Below are 22,530 nucleotides of genomic sequence, written 5' to 3'. Positions count from 1 at the left end.
TATTTTTATTTTTATTCTATGGTTTAATCATTTTCGTTTTACTTTTAACAATTAACATGTTTAAAAAACACAATGATTTATTATTGTTTTAAAAAGACAGCTTTTTTTTTTCGCTGCTGGAATTCTGATGAAATGAAATTGCTTTATTTCTTTATAACTTGCACTAATTGGCATTAAAAAAGGAGAAAAAACAAAGAAAATGGAAACCAATACCAAAAACCCTATATAATACCTTTTTATTATTACTTTTACTCTTACTATTATTATTTTAAAAGGTTGATTATTGTTATAATTCATTTTTACCATCAATTTCTGTCATATTTTTAAATATATATTTATTTTACAAAAAATCTTTTTATTCAATCCAAGCAAATTATTTTAATTTTATAATTATAATTATAATTATAATTTTTGACATGTTCATCTGTTTTATTTTGTTTAGTGGGATAAGTTAGAAAAAAAAAAAAAAATTAAAGAGTGAAACAGTAAGTAACCAGAGATGAACGAGTGAGCGGAGAGAAAGAGAGAGCGGACAGCGGAGGGCACCGCGAGAAAAAAAGACAGGCAGGAAGAGAAAGAGAGCAGGAATTAGAAAGTAAGAAAACAGTGGAAAAACAAAAAAAAAGGAAAAGAGACCAGCCATAAAATTCTCCCACGGCCAAAAGCTAGGCAACCTCCTCAACATACCAGCGCCGCCGCTGCCACCAACCACACAGTATCCCCTTCGCCGGCAGCCGTCCACCACCATCACCGAACTCCACCACAGATTCCAGCCACACCCACAGCCATCTGCCTCATCCGATCAGCCTTCCCTAATCAATCAACACACCACCAAAACACGCCCAATAACCAAATCGTTTTCAAAGAATCCAACAGTGACTGCTGCGTTTTATCCCAATAACCAGATCGTTTTCTGCCCGTTTCATCCCGCGGGTTCATCTCCGCTCGTGAGATACACGCGCCGCCGACCAATCGCATGGAAACTCTCTAGCGCCTGGGTCACGCTCCCCAGTCTCCTTTACAGCAGTTTCCGCCCTAATTCAGCAGCTCCCGAACGTCGTTTTCAAACTTACTTCACCATTTACCAACCTATCTATGTAGCTCACTCCCTGCTGCTATCTTTTTCCTGCAATTAATTCCCTACTCGGATTCGACGATCTGGTAATTTCATTTTTTTTTTCAGTCTTTCATCGCCTACTTTTCTTTCCCCTCTTGCAAAAATAGTTTTCCTTAAAATTGATTTTTCCAGCTAATCGTCGCTCATGAAGCTGAATTCTTTTGAATCTTTTTACAAGTTGGAAAATTCAATTAGTACATTTTTTTGAGATATTTTTAGTGTAATTTTTTCATTCATTATAATAGTTAGCCTTTTTTTAATTTTAATTAGTAGCTGAAATGAGATGGCGTCTTCACAATCTTCACAAAATGTGGAGTTGGAGGCTGCTAAGTTTCTACACAAACTCATTCAAGATTCTAAAGATGAGCCCGCGAAACTGGCTACAAAACTCTATGTGGTGTGTAGCTTGCACTCAAATAAAATTTTATTTTTCTTACTATGTTTGAACTGTGGTGGTAATTATGTGCATACTTACTATATTTGTGTGTTTTAGATTTTGCAACACATGAAATCAAGCGGGAAGGAACATTCCATGCCGTATCAAGTAATATCAAGGTGAAACATTTTGGTTGCATTTGGTTCTTATCTTTGTTTTTAAAGATGCCGTGTTTCTTAGATACTGGAGACAGCTTATTCACTGTAAATGATTTTGGGATTGTTAGACATTTGTTCTTGTCTCGTCTTGGATGGATTTATTAAATTATATCAGTTGAGATGGTAATTAATACTAATTGAGTTTGCGAGAAGGCATGAGTTTTATATACTTTCTTTATATAGTTAGATTATGATGTGATTCCCTTTTAAAATCTTGATTTTGGAAGTGATGTCCATGTACCTGACAATCGACTTCTAACATGTCATTCGGTTATTAAGGTTCCCTGGCATGGCTAGGAAATAAGATTTATTTGAGTTTTGCAACTTGTTAAGTCCCAGTTTTCTCGTTTCATACTAAACTTTAAACTTTAGTTTGAACCCTGCATTATCAACACAAATGTGCTCCTATGTTGAAAAAATTAAACTTAAATAGAATAATATTTGATGCCGGTGACTGCTTCCTTCATGAATATGCTGTTACTAGATAATCTGTAGTCAAGTACCATATGGCAGCAAGTTGGTCGCACAATTTGCCATTGGATTGCTAGGTTATTTTATACGGTTGGTCTCGCTCTGGTTTACCTACTCTTAACTTTTTATGTGTTGTTTTTTTTGCTTATCTGGTATTCCACCAGTTCAGTTTGTTATGTCATCATCATAGTTGTGGCAAAATTGCAACTCTTAAGTTGAAATTCTTCTTTGCTCAACTTTTTGTGGTGGATTTGTTTCTGACATATTTTTTCTTAAACCAAGGGCCATGGAGACTGTCATCAATCACCATGGTCTTGATATTGAAGCTTTGAGGTCATCACGCCTTCCTTTGACCGGTGGAACTCAAATGGGGGATTCTTCGACTGCACAATATGGAGGTACCGTGATTTTGTTCATGCTGCCTCCATTCTGCCCATTGAATCTTTTTACTGTATTTATTGTGCTAGTGCGTAGCATATTGAATTAATCTTTAAGAAACGGGTATACCCTTATGCAGGATCTTCACTGGCAGTTGGAGTTGGGAAAGACTCTAAAGCTGGATTGGCTGAAAATGAGATATCCAAAGTTGACCCTTCTGCTTCCAGTAGGCCCCCTGCTGGCCCAAGTAGTGCAGGCCATGATTATTATCAAGGATCTGGAACTCAAAGGAGCAGCCAGTCATTTGATCATGAAAGTCCTTCTAGTTTGGACACTAGGTCTGCCAATTCACAATCCCAAGAAAGAGGAGCGAATCAGAAGGATGGTAAAAAGGCTGTTGCTAAGAGGAAGAGGGGTGATTCATCTTTACACTCGGAAATGCATGTTGACAATCCCCAACAACTTGATCCTCGCAATACCATAGTTAATCCAAGGAAGGGGAAAATGAACAAGGTTGACTCACCAGGGAGTTATGCAGTTAGAGGTGGTGAAAATACCAGCTTTAATAAGGTTCCTAGTAGTGGTCAGCTGGAAGTTTCATCTTCTTATGTGTCTGCAGGACAACAGCAAGGGGGTTCCTTTTCATCTGCACATGAAAGTCTCACTTCCAGGTGTATGTGGAATCAAAATAAAGCAGGGTTACCCCTTGAAAGATCTCAAGTTCCGAGGTTCTCTTCGAATGCTGTTTCTGGTAATGCAACAGCAGAAATTACATTGCAGCAGTCAGCAATTTCATCTCTTGGATCAAGTAAGGATTAAAATATGCTATCAAATAAAAAGAATATGGTTGGATAGAAATCATAAATTTGGTATTTTTTGATGGGGAAAGCAGGATTTGTTCCAATCTTAACCATGTTCAAAGACTGAGAGCAAAAACTTAAAAAGTGAATCACTTAGTTGGAGGACATATTATTGATAACATTTTTGTTTAGTTGTTTTTTTGGTTGTCTAGAAAGATGTTATATTCTTTACTGCAAGGAACACCAGGGAATGGATAATGTTTTATGGGGTTTGAGCATTTCTCATGAAAGATTCTGACCATTTTATTTAAGTAACTCATTGATTAGTGATTAGTGATCTGGTACTTGGTATTACTGATGTTTTAGGTGCTTTTAGCAAGGTTCATGGAGGGATGCCTGCCACTTCATATCCAGCAGGGCCCATGGGTGAGCCAGGGTTTGCAGGTCTAGTGCAATATGGTGGTTCTGAACATCAGAAACATGGATTGGCAAAGGGTGCTGTAGCTAGTTCTGCTGAGAAAACCTCAGAAGGCTTTTTTTCTGCTAACCGTGTGGATGACTTTCCCACTTCACTTTCAACTGGAAAGATTTTAGAAAATGATGGAGGAAGTTCTAACATGTTTGCAGAGTCAAATAAAATTATCCAGGTACTCCCCCCCAAAAAAAAACCATTATGGCTTTTCCTCTCTAGACATAATGAAAGATTGCTGTTGAATGATAGTCTTTATCCTAGCACTGTTTTGGTTTTCGTTTGCATTGTGATGTACAGCACATGCAATGCCAGACTAGTAAGTGTTAATTCATTTTCTATCTTGCAGTGGTCTAGCATTTGATGTTTGATCTCTTGATTTTTAGGATTATGAAATATAATGTCTCATCATGCATCATTTTTAATCTTGATTTCACCATATTCTGGTCCGAGTATGAAACTCTGTTCTCTGATATGTTATGTATTAGGCCGCCTCTTCTTTTTATATGTTCTTTTTCATCCACCAGGGTGGCAGGCAATCTAGTAATTCAGAATTGACAATGATTAGATCAACACCTCCTAGAGATGTTGGAAAATCTCCTGTTTCCCAGGGTTCTGTCTCGCCTGGCATGCCTTTCAATGAACAACAGCTGAGACAGCTCAGAGCTCAGTGCCTTGTCTTTTTAGCATTCAGGTAAATAGCACTGCTCCCTGAGCATGTACTTTTCCTTTTAGATGCGGAGTCATGCTGAGAAAGCCTTTGTTTTGCTCTGCTGGTTTTAATTGGGTTGTCCTCCTGGTTTCTGTGTTGCAGAAATGTTTTGCCGCCAAAGAAACTTCATCTGGATATAGCACTTGGAAATGTTGTTCCTAAAGATGGTAAGAACTCATGATTAAAGATGATCACGGGCAGTTCTACTTGGCCATGCTAGTGGACCTAGCAAATAGATCAAGGAATCTTGCTTGTTTATCCAAGTTTATGGCTGGCCTTGACTCGCAAAATTCTGCGAAGCCTGGCCTCCTTTGTGCTAAGAAAACATATGCAATACACTGGCTTAACTTGTGTTTAAGACAGCTCTTGGGCTTTATAAACATGGGTGGGACCAGGCTGTGGCGTAGGCATCATGCCTCTGTCCTGAGGTGAAAGCCTGGCCTAGACTAGGTCTCACGATCAGTTCCACATGTATTTAATTTTTCTCCTTCTCCTTATTGTTTTGTTCTTGTTATTATTTTTGTTGTTATTGTTGTTCAGCAACTATCTTTTGCTTGGTGATAATCAGGTGGCACTTTGGATGGTCCTCGCAAAGAGCTGACTGATCATAAAGGAAAGGCACAATCTTCTAATGAGCCAACCAATATTCCTGAAGTTTTAATGGCATGTGGAAGGCTGAATAATGCAAAGGAATTTGATAAAGTGCTTCCAGGTTTGGGGGGAAGATTCTTGGATGAAAACTGTGCATCCAAAGAAGCTGATAAACTTAAAATGATGGAGGACAAAAGTGGTCTACCTTCTGACCCCTCGATGCTTGCAGATGAAAGGAAATATCTGTACTCCACAAGGAAACTGGATGCTGAAATACAAAGGCGGGAAGCAATGGAATCACAGGCAGTTTTCACCAATGCAATGCAGCAGCCTGATTCAGCAAGGGGTGGTTTACCCTTGAGTAACCCTGTGGACAGCATGGGGAATGCCTTTCTTCAAGTTGGAAAAACTGACCATGTTTCTTCTGCAACATTCATAAATAAGCAGGCAATCCCTGAGGCAGTTAGCTGGACTAGAATTGGCAGTCAATCCCTACCATCCGGCTCCATTCAGCTCGGATTGGTTCCAGACAGAAAAGATAATGCTCCTAGTCAGTTTCACAATCTTGGCAATAGTAATGCTTCAGGTAACAAATCTGGTCATAATGTTTCCTATTACATTTCAGTAAATGAGCATGGGGCTCCTAGTTCAGGCGTTGACAATGATCTCACATGGTGGCTCAAATGAAGGATGCAGATGTGATACGAAACACCTGTCTTAGCAGGGGGTTTGGCTTTCTAGAACAAACAATATCCTATGAACTGCTTTTGCGATTCTCATGCTGCTTATGTTAATTGTTGTGTGCAGATGATTCAAAATTCGAATTTCAAACAAGATATGCTCTAGATGCATGTAAGGTTGTTTCAGTTGATGTTTCGTTAAGAAATGATGTCTCTTTTACAACAGAACAAGATGATGATGATAAGTCAGCCGCTTCTACTGATTCACCACCTTCTCCAAAGTACACCATGTTAGAGAAATGGATTATGGATCAGCAGAGGAAGAAACTTTTAACCAAGCAAGGTTGGGTTCTAAAACAGCAGAAAACAAAACAAAGAATTGCCACTTGTTTTGACAAGTTAAAGGTTTGTTTGGAGATTCTTCTTAGTTGCTTGGTGCTTTGTCATCTTATTGTCATTACCAATTCTTGCACTCTCTTGCTCCTCTTGGCTGGTTTTTTCTCACACACTCTGTTCCCTTCCTCTTATATTTGCGGTTCAGGAAACTGTTAGCTCGTCTGAAGACATATCTGCAAAAACCAAAATTGTAATAGAATTGAAAAAGCTTCAGCTCTTGGAGCTTCAACGCCGTCTAAGGAGGTGATTGATTTCCCCAAATTTTGCTATATTTTGTTAGCATGTGTATGTTTTATCTTGATTTGCAGTCAGACCATGATGTTTACCACATGTCTGGTTGCTTAGTGTCATTTTAGTTATTGTTTTCTTTGACACCTTGTTTTGTGTGAATTTCGGCAGTAATTTTCTCAATGATTTTTTTAAGCCCATCACAAATGACATGGATCGTTTGAAATCATATAAGAAACATAAGCATGGTAGGAGGATCAAACAACTTGAAAGGTATGAGCAGAAAATGAAGGAAGAACGACAAAAGAGGATACGTGAGAGGCAGAAGGAGTTCTTTGCTGAGATAGAAGTTCACAAGTATGTTTTTCTTGGGGTTAATTTAGAGCACTTGCCCCCTCCTCACCTTTTAAGATATTTTTTTTAAAACTCTTTTTAAATGCTTTGTGTTGGATGCTTATCTTCTGTCTAATGGCTTGCACTAAATAAAATATCCTTCTTTCTTTTGCACTGCTTGTTAACCTTAATTTAGGGAAAGACTGGAAGATGTGTTTAAGATTAAGAGAGAACGCTGGAAAGGTGTCAATAAATATGTCAAAGAGTTCCATAAAAGGAAGGAGCGTACCCATCGGGAGAAGATTGACAGAATCCAGCGTGAGAAGATTAATTTATTGAAAATCAATGATGTTGAGGGGTATCTGCGAATGGTGCAGGTTAGATCTGGCTTGCCAATTTTTCTGATGCGAGGCTGGTATCCTATGTTCACTCCTTTTGCCTATTGCACAGGATGCAAAATCAGACCGTGTTAAGCAACTGCTGAAAGAGACGGAGAAGTATCTTCAAAAGCTGGGATCCAAGCTACAGGAAGCTAAGTCTATGGCAAGCCGATTTGAGAATGATATGGATGAGTCACGGCATGCTGCTGTTGTTGAGAAGAATGAAACTTCTGTTGAGAATGAAGATGAAAGTGACCAGGCCAAGGCAAGCTGCTTGGATGTTTATTTTGTTTTTTTGCGCATTCTTGATTCTATACTTGCTTGCTTAATTTTTCTCATTTAATTCTCTTTGATCTACTTCGCAGCATTACATGGAAAGCAATGAGAAGTACTATTTGATGGCTCATAGGTATGAATGCCACTTTTTATCTTTTCATAACTTTTTTTGTTTGACATTTAAAGAATTTATCCTTTTATGAAAAGAGAGTGGATTAAGTTTACCATTTTATATCATGTATATTGTGGGCTCTAGGCAGCATTTGTTCTTAATTCTTTTGTCTATTTTGCGCGCCTAAAAATTTTATGATGTTCTTTACGGTGGAGCTACTAGGTTGTCTTTTGACATTGAAGTTCTTGCGAGGCTACTCCCCTGTCTCTCCCTTTTTACAATTCAAATTTTATGTTATTCTATATAGTATTTTACTTTGGAATTTTTATGTTATTTTACAGTGTTTTACATTGGACATTGTTTTTTGCAGTGTAAAAGAAAGCATTGCAGAACAGCCAACATGTCTCCTGGGTGGAAAATTAAGGGAGTGAGTACAACCCATGTTGCTCAAATACTGAGTGTATCACTGTTTATTAGATTATTGGGTTTAGTGATAAGAATCTTTGAGGTTGTTTAATAGATCAGATGCAAATGATCCTTCTTGTAGACTCAGGTTAAACTTTATGCTGTTGTTCTCCAGTTTGAAATTTCTTAAGTTGATGTTTTGATCTTCAGGTATCAGATGAATGGACTAAGGTGGTTGGTTTCACTATACAACAATCATTTGAATGGCATTCTTGCTGATGAAATGGGTCTTGGGAAAACTGTTCAGGTACAATTTTTTTATTATTATTGCATTTTAACTCTAGTTCCTTTTCCTTTCTGACTAAAAACTATTCAAACAAACATATCAACCAAAAATTTCTTACAAACTAATGTGGCAGCTACTTTTCATGTTCGATCAATTTTCTAAGGCCCACATATAACCAGCTATCACTTTCCACATCAGTTTGTATTAAGTTTTTGTATGATTTATTTGTTTGTAGATCAGTTTTCTTCCTATTTACTGTCATACTGTTTCCTAGCTGTATATGCCAATGATCTAGTCATTCTTTTCTTTTGGTAGGTTATTTCTCTAATTTGCTACTTAATGGAAACAAAAAATGATAGAGGGCCTTTCTTGGTGGTTGTACCTTCTTCAGTTTTACCTGGCTGGGAGACTGAAATCAATTTCTGGGCACCTGGAATCCACAAAATTGTCTATTCTGGGCCTCCGGAGGAGAGGCGCAGGCTATTTAAGTAATAACAAATAGGAATGAGACTCTCCATATCTTTTTGCAGTCTGGATTATTGAATTGCAAGTGTAAGTGCAATCATTGTTTTTTTTCAGGGAAAAGATTGTGCATCAAAAATTCAATGTCCTTCTGACAACGTATGAATATCTGATGAACAAACACGATAGACCGAAACTGAGCAAGATACATTGGCGCTATATAATAATTGATGAAGGCCATCGCATAAAGAATGCTTCTTGCAAATTGAATGCTGACTTGAGGCATTATCAGAGTTCTCACAGGTTGTTATTAACTGGAACACCACTACAGGTAACAAAATTCCCCTCTCAGTTCTGCTATTTCTTGGATTGATTGTTTATATTCTTCGAGTGCATTGGTTTAACATATGCAAAGTGTCTTCTCTTGTTACAGAATCATGCCTTGTACATTCCTCCTTTGATAATTTTCTGCAGATTTTACTATCTAATTCAATTTTATTGTTCTCTCGTGCAGAACAATCTTGAGGAATTGTGGGCACTACTCAACTTTTTGCTACCTAACATATTTAACTCAGCAGAGGATTTTTCTCAGTGGTTCAACAAACCATTTCAGAGTAATGGTGATAATTCAGCCGATGAAGTAAGCCTTTTGACCTGTTCTACTTTTTTTTTTAAAGATGTTTCACTGTACTGGGTGCTTTTTTTGTTGATATTCTGTCAAATTTCTTATATAACCATCACTGGCTGTGTGCATGTGTAGGCCTTACTTTCGGAGGAGGAAAATTTGTTGATCATAAACCGTCTCCACCAAGTTCTTCGACCATTTGTACTTCGGAGACTGAAACACAAGGTCCTTAAAATTATTGTATATTGCATACACTGGCACATCTGAATGCATGCATAGCAAATATCACAAGGGATTTTCTTTTTCTTGTTAGACATGAAACATTTGGTGTTGGGATTTATTCTCACATCTTTGCTTGCATTCTCAAATTCATTTGTTAGGTTGAGAATCAACTGCCTGAGAAGATTGAGAGACTTGTTCGGTGCGAGGCTTCTGCATACCAGAAGCTTCTTATGAAGAGAGTGGAAGAGAATCTTGGCTCAATTGGAAATTCAAAGGTCTCCTACATACATGCATTTTGTTCCCTCATTTTTTGATGGTTGTACTCCATGAACAGTAACTGCTAAAAACTATTACCATTATTTAACTGTAGAAGACCCATCTTTTGCAGGCTCGAACAGTGCACAACTCAGTTATGGAGCTTCGTAACATATGCAATCACCCATACCTTAGCCAGCTTCATGCGGATGAGGCATTCTCTTTTTCTGTTTATTTTGACTTATTTGAATTGATATAATACTCAAGGAAGAAGGAAAATAAAATTCTGTTATGATGAGTTCTGTCTTTCTTTGTGAAAATACTTCCCGTGCCCTTTTTATTGTTCCTTTTGGGAGCTGAATCTGGGTTAAAGGTCTTATGTGTCCATTTTGATACCAGTTTGCTTCTTCTCTCGTTAACCTCAATATGAAATTACCTTTTGCAGGTTGATACTTTGATACCTAAGCATTTTCTGCCACCAATTATTAGACTTTGTGGAAAGCTTGAGATGCTAGATCGTTTGCTACCCAAATTGAAAGCAACAGACCATCGGGTATGGGTATTCTTGTATTAAATCTGCTACTTAATGTTTGCTAGAAGTTTATTTTGTTTCTTGAGTAAATTGAACCAGTGCCTGGCAGGATTATAACCATTTTGCTGTAGGGTGAATATTAGGGTGCTTCTAGACTTTTTCCTATTACCTTTTTCTTAATTTTGTTGAAATGCATGCTAAACATCTCAATGTTGTTTTCTTCATAAATGAAAGCTCTGTTGGTTTTCAAGTACTCCTATCACCATGGGCTTTAGTTTTGAATCTGTTAATTTTCCAGTATTGAGGATTTGCCAATTGCTGGATCCATACAGGTTCTTTTCTTTTCCACAATGACCAGGCTGCTTGATGTTATGGAGGAGTATCTCACTTGGAAACAGTATCGATACCTTCGCTTGGATGGTCATACCTCGGGAGGTGACCGTGGTTCGCTCATTGACCGTTTTAACCAACAAGATTCTCCATATTTTATTTTCTTGCTCAGGTGATCATTTTTTCATATGTACTTGATATTTAGATATTTCTGTGTAACCAACCAGATTTTCCCTGTTTTATGTTTTTATTGGCGAGTCATGTGTCATGTATGCTTGATATTTAGGTTCTTTTTTGGTGTTTACCAGGGCATGGTAGTATAGTAGTCATGCCAAGGTTAGAAAATTGGATGAGGTTGAGATAGAAAGAGGGATAATTTTTTTATTTCCAACGTCAAAATTATACTAGACATTGTTTGTCTAGCTATTTATCTATTGTGGAGGCAGGAAATTGGAGGTTGGCAAATTGCAGGTAGGAAATTTTGGTTTCGGGATGTTTAATAATTTGCATTGTGTTTCCTTCCTTCTTAAAAGAGAGAGTGCACATGGAGATGGGATATTGGAGGAGGTAATCCATGTATATTGTAACCATTTGGCACGTGCACACACTTGTAGGGATTTTTTAGTCTTGTTAATGGTTGTGATGCAAATGAAATGGTTGATTGGTTGGTTATGCAACGAGACATTGCATTTCAGCGGAGCTTGTACAGTTCATTGTTTCACTCTTATTACTATGATTGCGTGTTAATAGTAAATTACATTAAATCTCAAAAACCTTTTGATGTGCCCTGGCATATTGAATACATGTGTGTTTTCATGCTTATGTTTAATTAATTTCCATAAGCCTGACATTTTAAATATATGGACTTAGCATTCGGGCTGGTGGTGTTGGAGTGAACCTTCAAGCTGCTGATACTGTGATCATATTTGATACTGATTGGAATCCTCAGGTCATAAATGAAGTTGCAACACCTTGATTTGTTTTCTATCTAGGTTACTGATTCTAAACTGGTCTAGTTTATGTTGGTACCTTGTCAGGTTGATCTTCAAGCTCAAGCAAGGGCTCATAGGATTGGCCAGAAGAGGGACGTGCTTGTTCTTCGATTTGAAACAGTAATTCTCTCCTTTCTTGTGTTGTCTTTTCAGGCTAGTGCATATTGATTTTCTGATTTTGGAAATGTGAACATTTGAGATTTTTTTATAACCGACTCTGGTTTCTAATGAATTAATGTCAAACTGGAGAGGCTGGGTGCATGGCCTCACGAGACTTGAAAATGATCAGTACCAGCATAGTTTTCTTTCACAATGGCAGCTGAGGGTTTGGACTGATCTCATAAATGCCATTTCTTTCTTTTGCTGGAATGCATCAGATGACAAATAGTACTTTTGCCAGTCCCTAGGAAAACCTAAATAAAACAAAAAAGAATCAAGGAGTTGATAAACTACTTAGGTATTGAATACCTACTCTTTCCTCTCTTTTTTTATTTGCTATGTGATTTGAAAGAAGATCCCCCCCCCCAAACCTTTGTCCTTTCTCAGGGGGGGCAGGCCATACTGTTTTTTCTTTTAGAATGTCTTTGGTGGTATCCTTCATTTCCTCCTTTCTTCTTTTTCTTTTTTTAAGTTTGGATATCATTATTTCAGAGCAGTGTCTAAATGCCGATGCTCTGGAGCGGAATGAGCATCCATGTAGGAAATTTCATGTTTTTTTATAGAAGTATTTGTGGTGCTTCCATTTATGCCTTGTCGACATCTAAATTATACTTGATCAAAGGGCCTGATCATAGGTTCTAAATATCGGTAATACACTGTTCTCATCTTTCCTTTTAGGTTTTTCTAAAGGGAGTAAATTGGCATAATTTCTGAATGATTTTTCATTAATTGGGGAACTAAACATTAGATTGAGAGGGATATGAAATAGTAATTCAAGGATAATTCATCTTTTATGTGTAATTAATTCAGTTTTGATTTTGGGCTTGAAAGTTCAAGAATCAAAGCAAAAAGATCGAGAGGAAAATAAAATAGTGAATGCTAGGAATGCCTGATTTCTCTTGTTGTGAACCCTGGATCTTGAATTTCACAAGGACTGTGGAAGGTGAGGCATGTTTTTTAATTTTTAACTTTTAACTTGTTTTCAACCATTTTAATTGTCGTAAGGTCCAAACTGTTGAAGAACAAGTCAGAGCTTCTGCTGAGCATAAACTGGGAGTTGCTAATCAGAGCATTACTGCTGGTTTCTTTGACAATAATACAAGGTTAACGGGAATATTTGTTCAAGTGCTTGCTCTTTAAAATTATTCCAAAGGGTTTTTAACTGATGCTCCAGGGGAAATTTCTGTCTTGTTTTTACAGTGCAGAAGATCGAAGGGAATACTTGGAGTCCCTTCTGCGTGAATGCAAGAAAGAGGAGGCTACCCCTGTTTTAGATGATGATGCTCTAAATGATCTCTTAGCTCGCAGGTAAATCCTTTTCAAAGGCTGTTGTATTTGTCAGTCAGCATTCTATTTTCTTGTGACTGGTAACCCACATAATATAGTATGGTTTACAAGCTGCTGCTCATTTGTATTTTAGAATTTATATATAGCTTGTCCACATAGTTGAAAAATATGATTCATTCGGGGTGGCTAGAAATTGTACGGAAATGATGTTTAGGCTTCAATGTAAACAAACTATTTTTGAATTCACTTATCTATTCCTTTTGTCCATGATTGAATAAATTAAGATTTTCGTATAACAAATAAATGATCCATGATAGACTCAAATGTGTTTTCCTTTCACTGCATCTCATCGTATCTGATCAATGGAGAGGCCTCTGGCATTAGTTCCTTCTGCATCTTTATGTTGCTTTGCTTCTGGGGCTTCTAAATTAGTTTCTCTAGCTGATATCCAGTGGCACTGTAAAGCCTTTTTATTATTATTATTATTATTATTATTATCAGCAAATAAGATGTATCCTCTGGTTTCCTATGCAAATACGTTATGTTGGGTAAAAAGAAAGGTGAGTCATTGTAGAGCTAAGATAATTCACTGTCTCAAAAAGTGGGGGTGCTCATGTAAATAAGTGCAGCTTTCTGAATAACATTTCAACTTAAATAAGAGGAGGAATTTTTCCTTGGTTACTATTTCTGACCATTCTACTTTTAAAGGCCATGTTTAATCACTAGTTGCCATCTTAGCTGTCCTTTTGGAAGGGCTAATTATTGTTTTGGATTTGAAATTTGAATACGATGGAATCCTGAAATCCCTTCCCTGTTGATGTACCTATTTTGGCCTACTTTACTTTGGGAAGCGGTCTGTATTATTTGTGCTATCAATTGCATTGCCTTTTTGTTGAATTATATTGTCAAGTTGAAATTTTCATATTTATTAAAACTTACGTTGGCAGTGAATCAGAGATTGATGTATTTGAATCAGTTGACAAACAAAGGCGGGATCAAGAGATGGTATGGTTAAAATATGCCTGCCTTCATGGCTTAACTGCTCTGGTTCATCAACTAAATAAAACTTCTAATTCTGCAGACAACATGGAAGAGTTTGTTATCGGGTCAAGGGATGGATGCTTTGGAACCTCTACCACCTTTGCCTTCACGCCTTGTAACAGATGATGACTTGAAAGCACTCTATGAAGCAATGAAGTTGTATGATATGCCAAAGGCTGGGGTAGAATCCAATGCAGGGGCGAAGCGTAAGGGGCAGCATGTTGGGGGCCTTGATACTCAACATTATGGAAGGGGCAAACGAGCTAGAGAGGTTTATCGTTTATATTTGACTCTTGTGGTCCTAGCATGTGCCATCTAACATGTTAGCATGTTATGCCTTCACTATCCCTTTTTCTTAATTTTTGTCTTTCACTTCGATAGGTACGCTCTTATGAAGAGCAATGGACAGAAGAGGAATTTGAGAAGATTTGTCAGGCTGAATCTCCAGACTCTCCTAAGGTGAAAGAAGAAACAGGAGAGAGGAACTTGCCAAAAGAGGCTAGTGGGTCTTTATTGGCTATTGGTTGCACAGAACCTCAAGCTCCACCACAACTGCCACCGCTGCCACCTCCTGTGGAGCCTCTCCTGCTGCAGCAGAGCAAAGAGGTAACTCCATCAAAACGGGGGCGTGGAAGGCCGAGAAGAGCAACTTCAGATAAATCTCCAGCTGTGATGGTACTCTCAGTACCTCCTGAAACTGGCAAAGTGGATGTGGAGTTACAGAAGGGAATAGAGTCTGGCTCCTCAATAACATCTCTTGATTCTTCTCCTGTTCCTAATTTAGAAGGTAATAGTGGAGCCACTCCTCATTTAGGATCAAGGATTGCTCCCAGTGCTCAGCCAACCACTCCAGTTTCTGTTGCACTTAGCTCACAAATCACTACTGCTCCCCTTTCTGTGCCATTGCAATCAAGAGGTCGAGGACGGAAGGTTCAAGGTGCAGTTCAAACACCACGGCGCAGAGGAAAGAATCAAGTGGCTGTTTCACCCACCACTTCAAGTTCTGCTGTTCCTGATCCAAATATAAATGATGAATCACAGAATGTATCTGTCAATCCATCAGTAATTGCCATGGGTGGAACTGTTTCTAGTGCTCCCATGCCACAACATCCTAATAATTTTCCTGCTGCTGCTGTAGAGGGTATTAGTGCAGCCACTCATAATTCTGGGCCTGGGACTGCTTTGGATTCTCAACCAAACCCTCCCAACCCTTCTATCTCCCCTACCATTCAATCCATAGTTCCTAGTTCTTCAGTTCCTATGCAAGTCAAAGGGCAAAACCGAAAGACTCAAAGTGGCACTGAAACAACTCGACGCAAAGGAAAGAAAGAGGTGCCAGTATCACCTTCTGTTCCAGATGCTTCAGACAGTCAGCTTTCAAAATCCAATCCAACGTTGTCACAGGATAAATCTGGGGAATCAGGAAGTAAAGCTATTTTCATGGTTAGTAACCAACAGAATGATGCTCTGGAAAGAGATGTTAACCAGGAGCAAGTGTCCCAAGAAGTTGGCCAGGATAAAAAAGCAACTGAGCATTTGGATGATGTAGCCCAGCATAGGCAACCAGCCAGCACTCTTACAACGCATGATGGTATTACCAGATCTATGGGTAAGATTTATAGATATCTAAATGGAATTGAAATTGATGTGATGGAAACAATTGATAATTTCTTGCATACTGAAATCGAAGAACTCAAAGCTTGTGCAGGATCTTCTGGACAAATACATGGTGTTGATATGCATGATGTAGCTTCTGTGACAAAGGAGGTTTCAGCAGTGAATAGCTCTTCAAAAGCTAAAGTACTTGAAGTTTCTGGGAGTGAAAGTGGAGTTATCCTGTCTACACCTCAATTAAGTAAGCGCTTTGCAGAGGTGGTCCAGAATCAAAGCTCAGAGGATAACCCTTCCCCAGTGGTTTATCCTGCAACTGAGTCATTACTCCATTCTGCCACTGTAGAAGGTGTTTGCAAAACTGTGCATCAGCTTGCTCCAAAGATTACTTCCAGCTCTCAGCCAATTTCATCTTATCCTTCTGTTACTCCAGTATTTCAATCTAACACTCCTGAAGCCATGCAAGTTAAAAGGCAAGGTCATAAAGCTCCTACCAGAGGGGAAGCACCTAGACGAAGAGGTAAGAAACAGGGTTCAGTTTCACCTGCTGTGGATGCTTCAATTGGTCAGGATCCCATTGTAAATCCTCAAATGCAAATGCAAAATAAGTCCAGAGATTCATTAGGGAGCAAGGTCATATCCTTGAGGAGTGGGCAAGGAAATGAACTCAAGGAGTTGAAGAATGTTGTTCAGGTATTTTGTAATTTGGTGATTTGGTACAATACAATATAATTATTTGCTATCATAGTGATATATAATTGTATCCCTATCATATCAATTTAGAGTTGATACAATTGAATATATTTATTGCTATTATATTGTGTCCTAAGTATAATAGGGCATTTGTTTTTCTTTGTATTAGCTGTATTCCATCTACTCTTTAACAGTAAATCAGTGTTATATTTTGTTTACATGCTGTTTCATATTTAATATTTATTGTTTGTTTTTGTTTTTGCTTTTGCTTTTCACTTTTAGGAAGCACATATTCCCAGTGGTTTAGTTAGTCAAGATCCAAAAAGAAAAGAAGCTAGTGGGATTCTGGCTGTTGGCCGAATTCAGACTGCTGATGTAACTGATGTTGCTCGTGTGATGAAGGAGATATTTTCTGAGACTTGCTCTTCAAAAAATAAAATTGGTGACTCTTCTACAGTTGAAGTTAGAAGTGCCCCTGTTTCAAGTAAGATGTCTGTGGAGGTGGCAAAAAACCAAAGCTTAGAGGGTAAAGCACTATCCGCTGTGTCAATTTTAGAAGCTACAGTTCCAGTCATGGGGAGTTCAATTGATGATTCTAAACAGCCTGGGTTTGGAGATGGTGTCAAGATGGAAGGGGATCATACTCCTGCTTTGGGTAAGGCTCCTACTTCTGAAATCAATCCCTCTATGCTTGAAATCAAGACCAGTCATGGCCGTGTTGAAAAAATGAGAGAGTTGATACGGGCTTCCACTGAAAACCCAATCACGGGAGGTACTATGGAAGCCAATCATTCAGTTCTTGATGCTGGTGACAGGGACAATATTACTTCTCAGAGACCTGCTCCTGAAGGTCTTCTTGGTGATGGTGGTGATCCTCCCATGGTTACCATATCTGTTTCAGATGTAACAGAACACCCTAGGAGTGACTCTGGAAACAGAATGGAGGCTTCAAAAGCATCTCCTAAGTCTTCTCCACATGTTGTTAGCCTTGGAAATCATACAATTTCCAATAAACCTGATTATACTGATTATTTTTCCTTAGGGGCTGTTACTCCTGTTGCAGATCATTCAGATTCAAGAAATATCCTAAGTGTAGCTGATAGTGTATCTAGAAGCAGTAATAAGCCTTCTGTGAAAGAGTCTCTTGATTCTTCTCTAGAAATCAGAGATGATGAAGCTAAAACTCAAATTCAATTGGGGGTTGATATAACCAAGGTTGAGGGTGAGGAGGTCTGCAAAATGCAAATTGATCCTGCTGTATCAGAGGTTTGTTTTTTATTCTGTTGTTTTTCTTATCTCGATTTTCCTTAGACAGGGACAGCATCTGCTTATCTTTCTAATTCTTGGATGAGGTTTTTTTTTAAAGGTAAATTGTCTCTAATGAGGTGTCCACTAGACTTGGCAATATTGCATAGGACCCCTCAAACTTCTGACATTTCTCTTTGTTCTCCTCTTAGGTGTTGGTTTTTTTCCAACACCATTTGGGGTTTCTCTTTGTTTCTTCTTAGGTGACTTGTTACCACATATGGCGGTTTTTCTTTGATTTGTTTTTTAATAGATATTTGGTTACAGAAAAGTTACATTTGCCTAAACATTTCACTGCTTAAGGGTTTAGAGTTTCATATCATTTAGTTATATTGTCATAACTCTCTGTTCTACTTTCTGACTTGCCCATTATTTGTTCCATGTGCAGTTTCCTTTTCTTTATGATGGTTTGTGCCTAATTGGACTTGCAGATTACTTAAGGGGCAGTTTGGTTTTATATTTGAGTTTGTGTTTGCTTGAAGTCTAGGGATAGTTTTAGCCTGTTCTTTAAATCTACTGTTAGTCATTCGCATTGCAAACACTCAGTTTTCAGTGAGGGTCATTGGGCTTTACTAATAACATAGGATCTAGGAAGGGCTATTTTGGAGTTTGTGCATGCGTGGGAGTGTTGTTTCTTTGTGGGTGATTAACAACTTGCTCTATTGATGTATGATGTTTTTTTTCCTTGTATCAATTTTTGTGCATTAATTCAGTTGGTAACTAATAAAATGCTATTACCAGGCCTCTTCTCTTAAATATCCGTCTTCTTCCAACAAGATAGAGCCAAACAGTCCTGCAGCTGGAGCCAGTCATCGAAAGGATTCTTTTTCTCAGTTTGGTGGGATTGTGCTGCAAAGTATTTCTCCACTCAGAGGAAATACCTATGGCCCATGTGAGAATGATCTTGTTGGAAGCTCAGTAGTACTGGAGGAACCACGCAAATCTGAAGCAGGTAACGAAGCAGAATATTCTCAGGTTGGTGCGTTTGTGCCAAAAGATTTGTCAGAAAACTTGGTTCTACCCTCGTCCCCACTGGCAAGGGAGGAAGAAAAGGACAGTAGACCATTTGAGCAGGGTTTAGCTGGCAGCTCAATGGAACCAGAAACATCAAAGGGGTTTGAGGCTCAAATGGCCAGTAAAATGGATGTATCTAATGCTAATGTTATCATTCCAGAAATTAGACCAGAACACATGGTTCTACCCCAATCTTCCTTGGAAGCAGAAGAAAACATCAATGGCATTTTGGAGAATGATGTGGCTTGCTGTTTGGTGGTGCCAGAGGGAGCAAAGGGATCTGAAGTTGAAAATGATGATCAGAAGGGCTCGCAGAAGGTGTCTGATAGTGTACAAGAAATTGTGGATCCCTTACCATCTTCTCTTGTAATAGAGGAAGGTCAGGTTGAGGGCTCATCTGAGAAGGGTGCGCTTTGTTCATCTGTAATAGTTCAAAATTCAGGAGGGTCAGAAGCTGAAGCAGGCGAGCAACTAGATGCATCTCATGCTGAGACTTTGGTACGAGAAAATGTATCAGAGAACATGGTTTCGCCAAGATCTTCCTTGGTATCAGAGGCACCAGTGGTTGAGGGCTCTTCTGAGCAGGATATATTTGGCCGCTCAGTAGTACTAGAGACATCTAAAGGGTCTGCTACTAATAATGAGGTTCAAGTAAATCCATCTCAGGTAGATGGAGTTGTGCCTGAAACTAACACGGGCATATGGATGCAGGAATCTGAGATTGCAAGATCATCTGAGAACCACCAAGATGACAGCTCAGTAGCCAAGCAATCAAAACCATCTGCAATTGAAGAGGGCAGTCAAATGATAGTATCTGAGGTTGGTGGAATTGTGCATGAAACTTCTTTGGAAAACAGTTGTGTGCCATCTGTCTCAGAAACAAAGGCAGAAAACGCTAATTGTTTAAATGAGAAAAGTTCTCATTGCGTCTTGCTTGCTCTAGAGGAAGCAAAACAGTCTGAAACTGAAAGTAGCAACCAACTGGCTGTATCTGATTTTCCTATGACCGGGCCTGAAAATTCTTTGGAGAACATATGCCAGTCTTCATGTTCTCTAACAATGGAGGCGGATAAGATTGAGGGCTCGTCTAAGAAGAGTTCTTGTGACATCTCAGTAGCAATGGATGAATCAAAAAAGTTTGAAAAAGAAAACGATGAATCTCATGGTGGTAGCATGGAATGTGAAGAAAGTCAAGTTGTTGGTACCGATTCCGAACACACACTAGTTTGTAGCATTGGACCAGAAGATACATCTGGAAACACAGACAAATCTTCATATTCCTCAGAAATGCAGGAAGGTAAGATTGAGGGCTCATCTCAGAATATCCCAGAGAAATCAAATAAGTTGGAAGCTGAAACAGATGATCAAACTCAGTCTAGTGAGATGGCTCTAGCCAACATGTCAGAAAATATCGAGGGCTCTTCTTCCTCGGGGATGCAGGAAGACAAGATTGAGGGCTCATCTCTGAATGTACCAGAGGAATCAAATAGGTTGGAAGCTGAAACAGATGATCAAACTCAATTTGGTGGGATGGCTGTAGATAAGATGTCAGAAAAGATTGAGGGCTCATCTCTGAATGTCCTAGAGGAATCAAATAGGTCGGAAGCTGAAATAGATGACCAAGCTCAATGTGGTGAGATGGCTCTAGCGAACATGCCAGAAAAGATAGAGGGGTTATCTTCCTTAGTGATGCAGGAAGACAAGATTGAGGGCTCTTCTCTGAATGTCCCAGAGTCAAATAGGTTGGAAGTTGAAATAGATGATCAAACTCAATTTGGTGGGATGACTCTAGCTAAGATGTCAGAAAAGACTGAGGGCTCATCTCTGAATGTCCCAGAGGAATCTAATAGGTCGGAAGCTGAAACAAATGACCAAGCTCAATGTGGTGGGATGGCTTTAGTGAACATGCCAGAAAAGATAGAGGGCTTATCTTTCTCAGGGATGCAGGAAGACAAGATTGAGGGCTCGTCTCTAAATGTCCCAGATGAGTCAAATAGGTTGGAAGCTGAAACAGATGATCAAACTCAATTTGGTGGGATAGCACTAGCTAAGATGTTAGAAAAGATTGAGGGCTCATCTCTGAATGTCCTAGAGGAATCAAGTAGGTCGGAAGCTGAAAGAGATGACCAAGCTCAATGTGGTGGGATGGCTCTAGCGAACATGCCAGAAAAGATTGAGGGCTTATCTTCCTCGTGGATGCAGGAAGACAAGATTGAGGGCTCTTCTCTGAATGTCCCAGAGTCAAATAGGTTGGAAGCCGAAACAGATGATCAAACTCAATTTGGTGGGATGGCTCTAGCTAAGATGTTAGAAAAGATTGAGGGCTCATCTCTGAATGTCTCAGAGGAATCTAACAGGTCGGAAGCTGAAACAAATGACCAAGCTCAATGTGGTGGGATGGCTCTAGCGAACATGCCAGAAAAGATAGAGGACGTATCCTTCTCCGGGATGCAGGAAGACAAGATTGAGGGCTCTTCTCTGAATGTCCCAGAGGAGTCAAATAGGTTGGAAGTTGAAAAAGATGATCAAACTCAGTTTGGTGGGATGGTCCTAGCTAAGATGTCAGAAAAGATTGAGGGCTCATCTCAGAATGTCCTAGAGGAATCAAGTAGGTCGGAAGCTGAAAGAGATGACCAGGCTCAATGTGGTGGGATGGCTCTAGCGAACATGCCAGAAAAGATAGAGGGCTTATCTTCCTCGTGGATGCAGGAAGACAAGATTGAGGGCTCTTCTCTGAATGTCCCAGAGGAATCAAAAAGGCAGAAAGCTGAAACTGTAACCGACGATGAAACTCAGTGTGATGGGATGGCTCCAGCGAACATGTTGCCTTCATCTTCTCTCTTGGAGGAAAAGACTGATGTCTTATCAGAGAAAGATCCAGCTGAATAATATTGGTGGATCCAAAATTATCTGAAGTTGTAGAGTGATAAGCTGTCTTCAGCTTGAATTGTGCCAAGACAGCACCATCGAGCTTGGGTTCATTTTTGAGCATCAGTGGGAAGATTTGAGGGCCAATTTGAAATGGACCCAGTTGGGGAGGTCAGTGGCACTGGAGGAATCACAAAGATCCGTGGCAGTTTCTGTTTCAGGTATTTATGAACCAAGAATTTTGCTGTACAGCTGTACTGTAATTTCCTGAAATATAGCCTCTATTCAAGCTCACTGAATTTGGGTTGACAGTCTTGACTGACATCACCCAAGTTTAATCAGGTTTTATATTGCCCCGTGTAAGTGTTTTTAAGTGATGTAATTTATGGTTTGGTTGTAGAGTACCGTGTATATTAGGGTTTTTATTCTTAAAGTGTAGATAAATTCAGAGAAAACTTATGTTTGTAAAATTGAATAATAGTTTTAATATCAAAATTAACTAAATATTATATTTATATTAATTTTAAATTTTTTTATAGGAAATAATTTCTAATTGAAACTTATCTAATAATAGAATTCATTTGTTATTAAGATTTTTAAATAGTAAAATATAAATTAAATTAAAAATCTTAATTTAAATAGGAAAAAGAATTCAAACACAAGGGAAATAAAAACAATAATCCTACACAGTAACTTCTAAGTTTATTTGAATATCTTGATATTTAATCATCATGAAATTTTAATTCAATATGAAATAAAGCCTTTAAAAGTTTGTTTAAAATTTCATTTTAATTTAATAGTTGGGTTAAAAATTATGCTTGATTTATTAAAGTATATGGAAGAAATATCTTCATATTAGTCTCCTCTATTTCTAAAAAATGCTTTTAAGTTACCTATTAAAAATTA

The 22,530-nt window shown here is 38.5% G+C and overlaps 1 protein-coding gene across 7 annotated transcripts; it reads left to right on the top strand.

The window, feature by feature from the left end:
- Positions 1–473: 473 nt before the first annotated feature.
- Positions 474–22,139, top strand: LOC118034563 (uncharacterized). 7 transcript variants are annotated; one of them, XM_035039901.2, is made up of 36 exons: positions 474–1,161; positions 1,388–1,514; positions 1,611–1,672; positions 2,465–2,580; positions 2,700–3,104; positions 3,180–3,368; positions 3,727–4,007; positions 4,357–4,523; positions 4,644–4,708; positions 5,110–5,718; positions 5,940–6,217; positions 6,354–6,451; positions 6,608–6,793; positions 6,966–7,146; positions 7,220–7,414; positions 7,515–7,558; positions 7,908–7,964; positions 8,153–8,249; positions 8,544–8,716; positions 8,808–9,021; positions 9,205–9,330; positions 9,451–9,540; positions 9,696–9,812; positions 9,926–10,006; positions 10,238–10,345; positions 10,657–10,826; positions 11,525–11,603; positions 11,692–11,766; positions 12,811–12,908; positions 13,006–13,113; positions 14,040–14,097; positions 14,174–14,404; positions 14,515–15,742; positions 15,833–16,437; positions 16,720–17,703; positions 18,484–22,139. In XM_035039901.2, the coding sequence occupies exons 2-36, from the start codon at positions 1,401–1,403 to the stop codon at positions 21,643–21,645; spliced, it is 10,851 nt and encodes a 3,616-aa protein (XP_034895792.1). In that variant the 5' UTR covers positions 474–1,161; positions 1,388–1,400; the 3' UTR covers positions 21,646–22,139. The 7 variants fall into 7 exon arrangements, with proteins under 7 accessions (XP_034895792.1, XP_034895790.1, XP_034895793.1 ...); XM_035039899.2 differs by having other exon boundaries at positions 1,391–1,514; positions 2,700–3,368; XM_035039902.2 differs by having other exon boundaries at positions 2,700–3,368; positions 6,039–6,217.
- The last annotated feature ends 391 nt before the right edge of the window (positions 22,140–22,530 follow it).

This window comes from Populus alba, chromosome 10 (genome assembly GCF_005239225.2).
Source record: "Populus alba chromosome 10, ASM523922v2, whole genome shotgun sequence".
Lineage (NCBI taxonomy): Eukaryota > Viridiplantae > Streptophyta > Magnoliopsida > Malpighiales > Salicaceae > Populus > Populus alba.
Note: the sequence above shows the minus strand (reverse complement) of the source record. Positions and strands in the feature narration are given on the sequence as shown.

Bases quoted from the DNA above. Each gene is read 5' to 3' on its own strand.
- LOC118034563 (XM_035039899.2), top strand. From the start codon at position 1,401: ATGGCGTCTTCACAATCTTCACAAAATGTGGAGTTGGAGGCTGCTAAG. The intron at 4,524-4,643 runs GTAAATAGCACT...TCTGTGTTGCAG, and splicing joins CTTGTCTTTTTAGCATTCAG to AAATGTTTTGCCGCCAAAGA. The intron at 8,250-8,543 runs GTACAATTTTTT...TTCTTTTGGTAG, and splicing joins GTCTTGGGAAAACTGTTCAG to GTTATTTCTCTAATTTGCTA.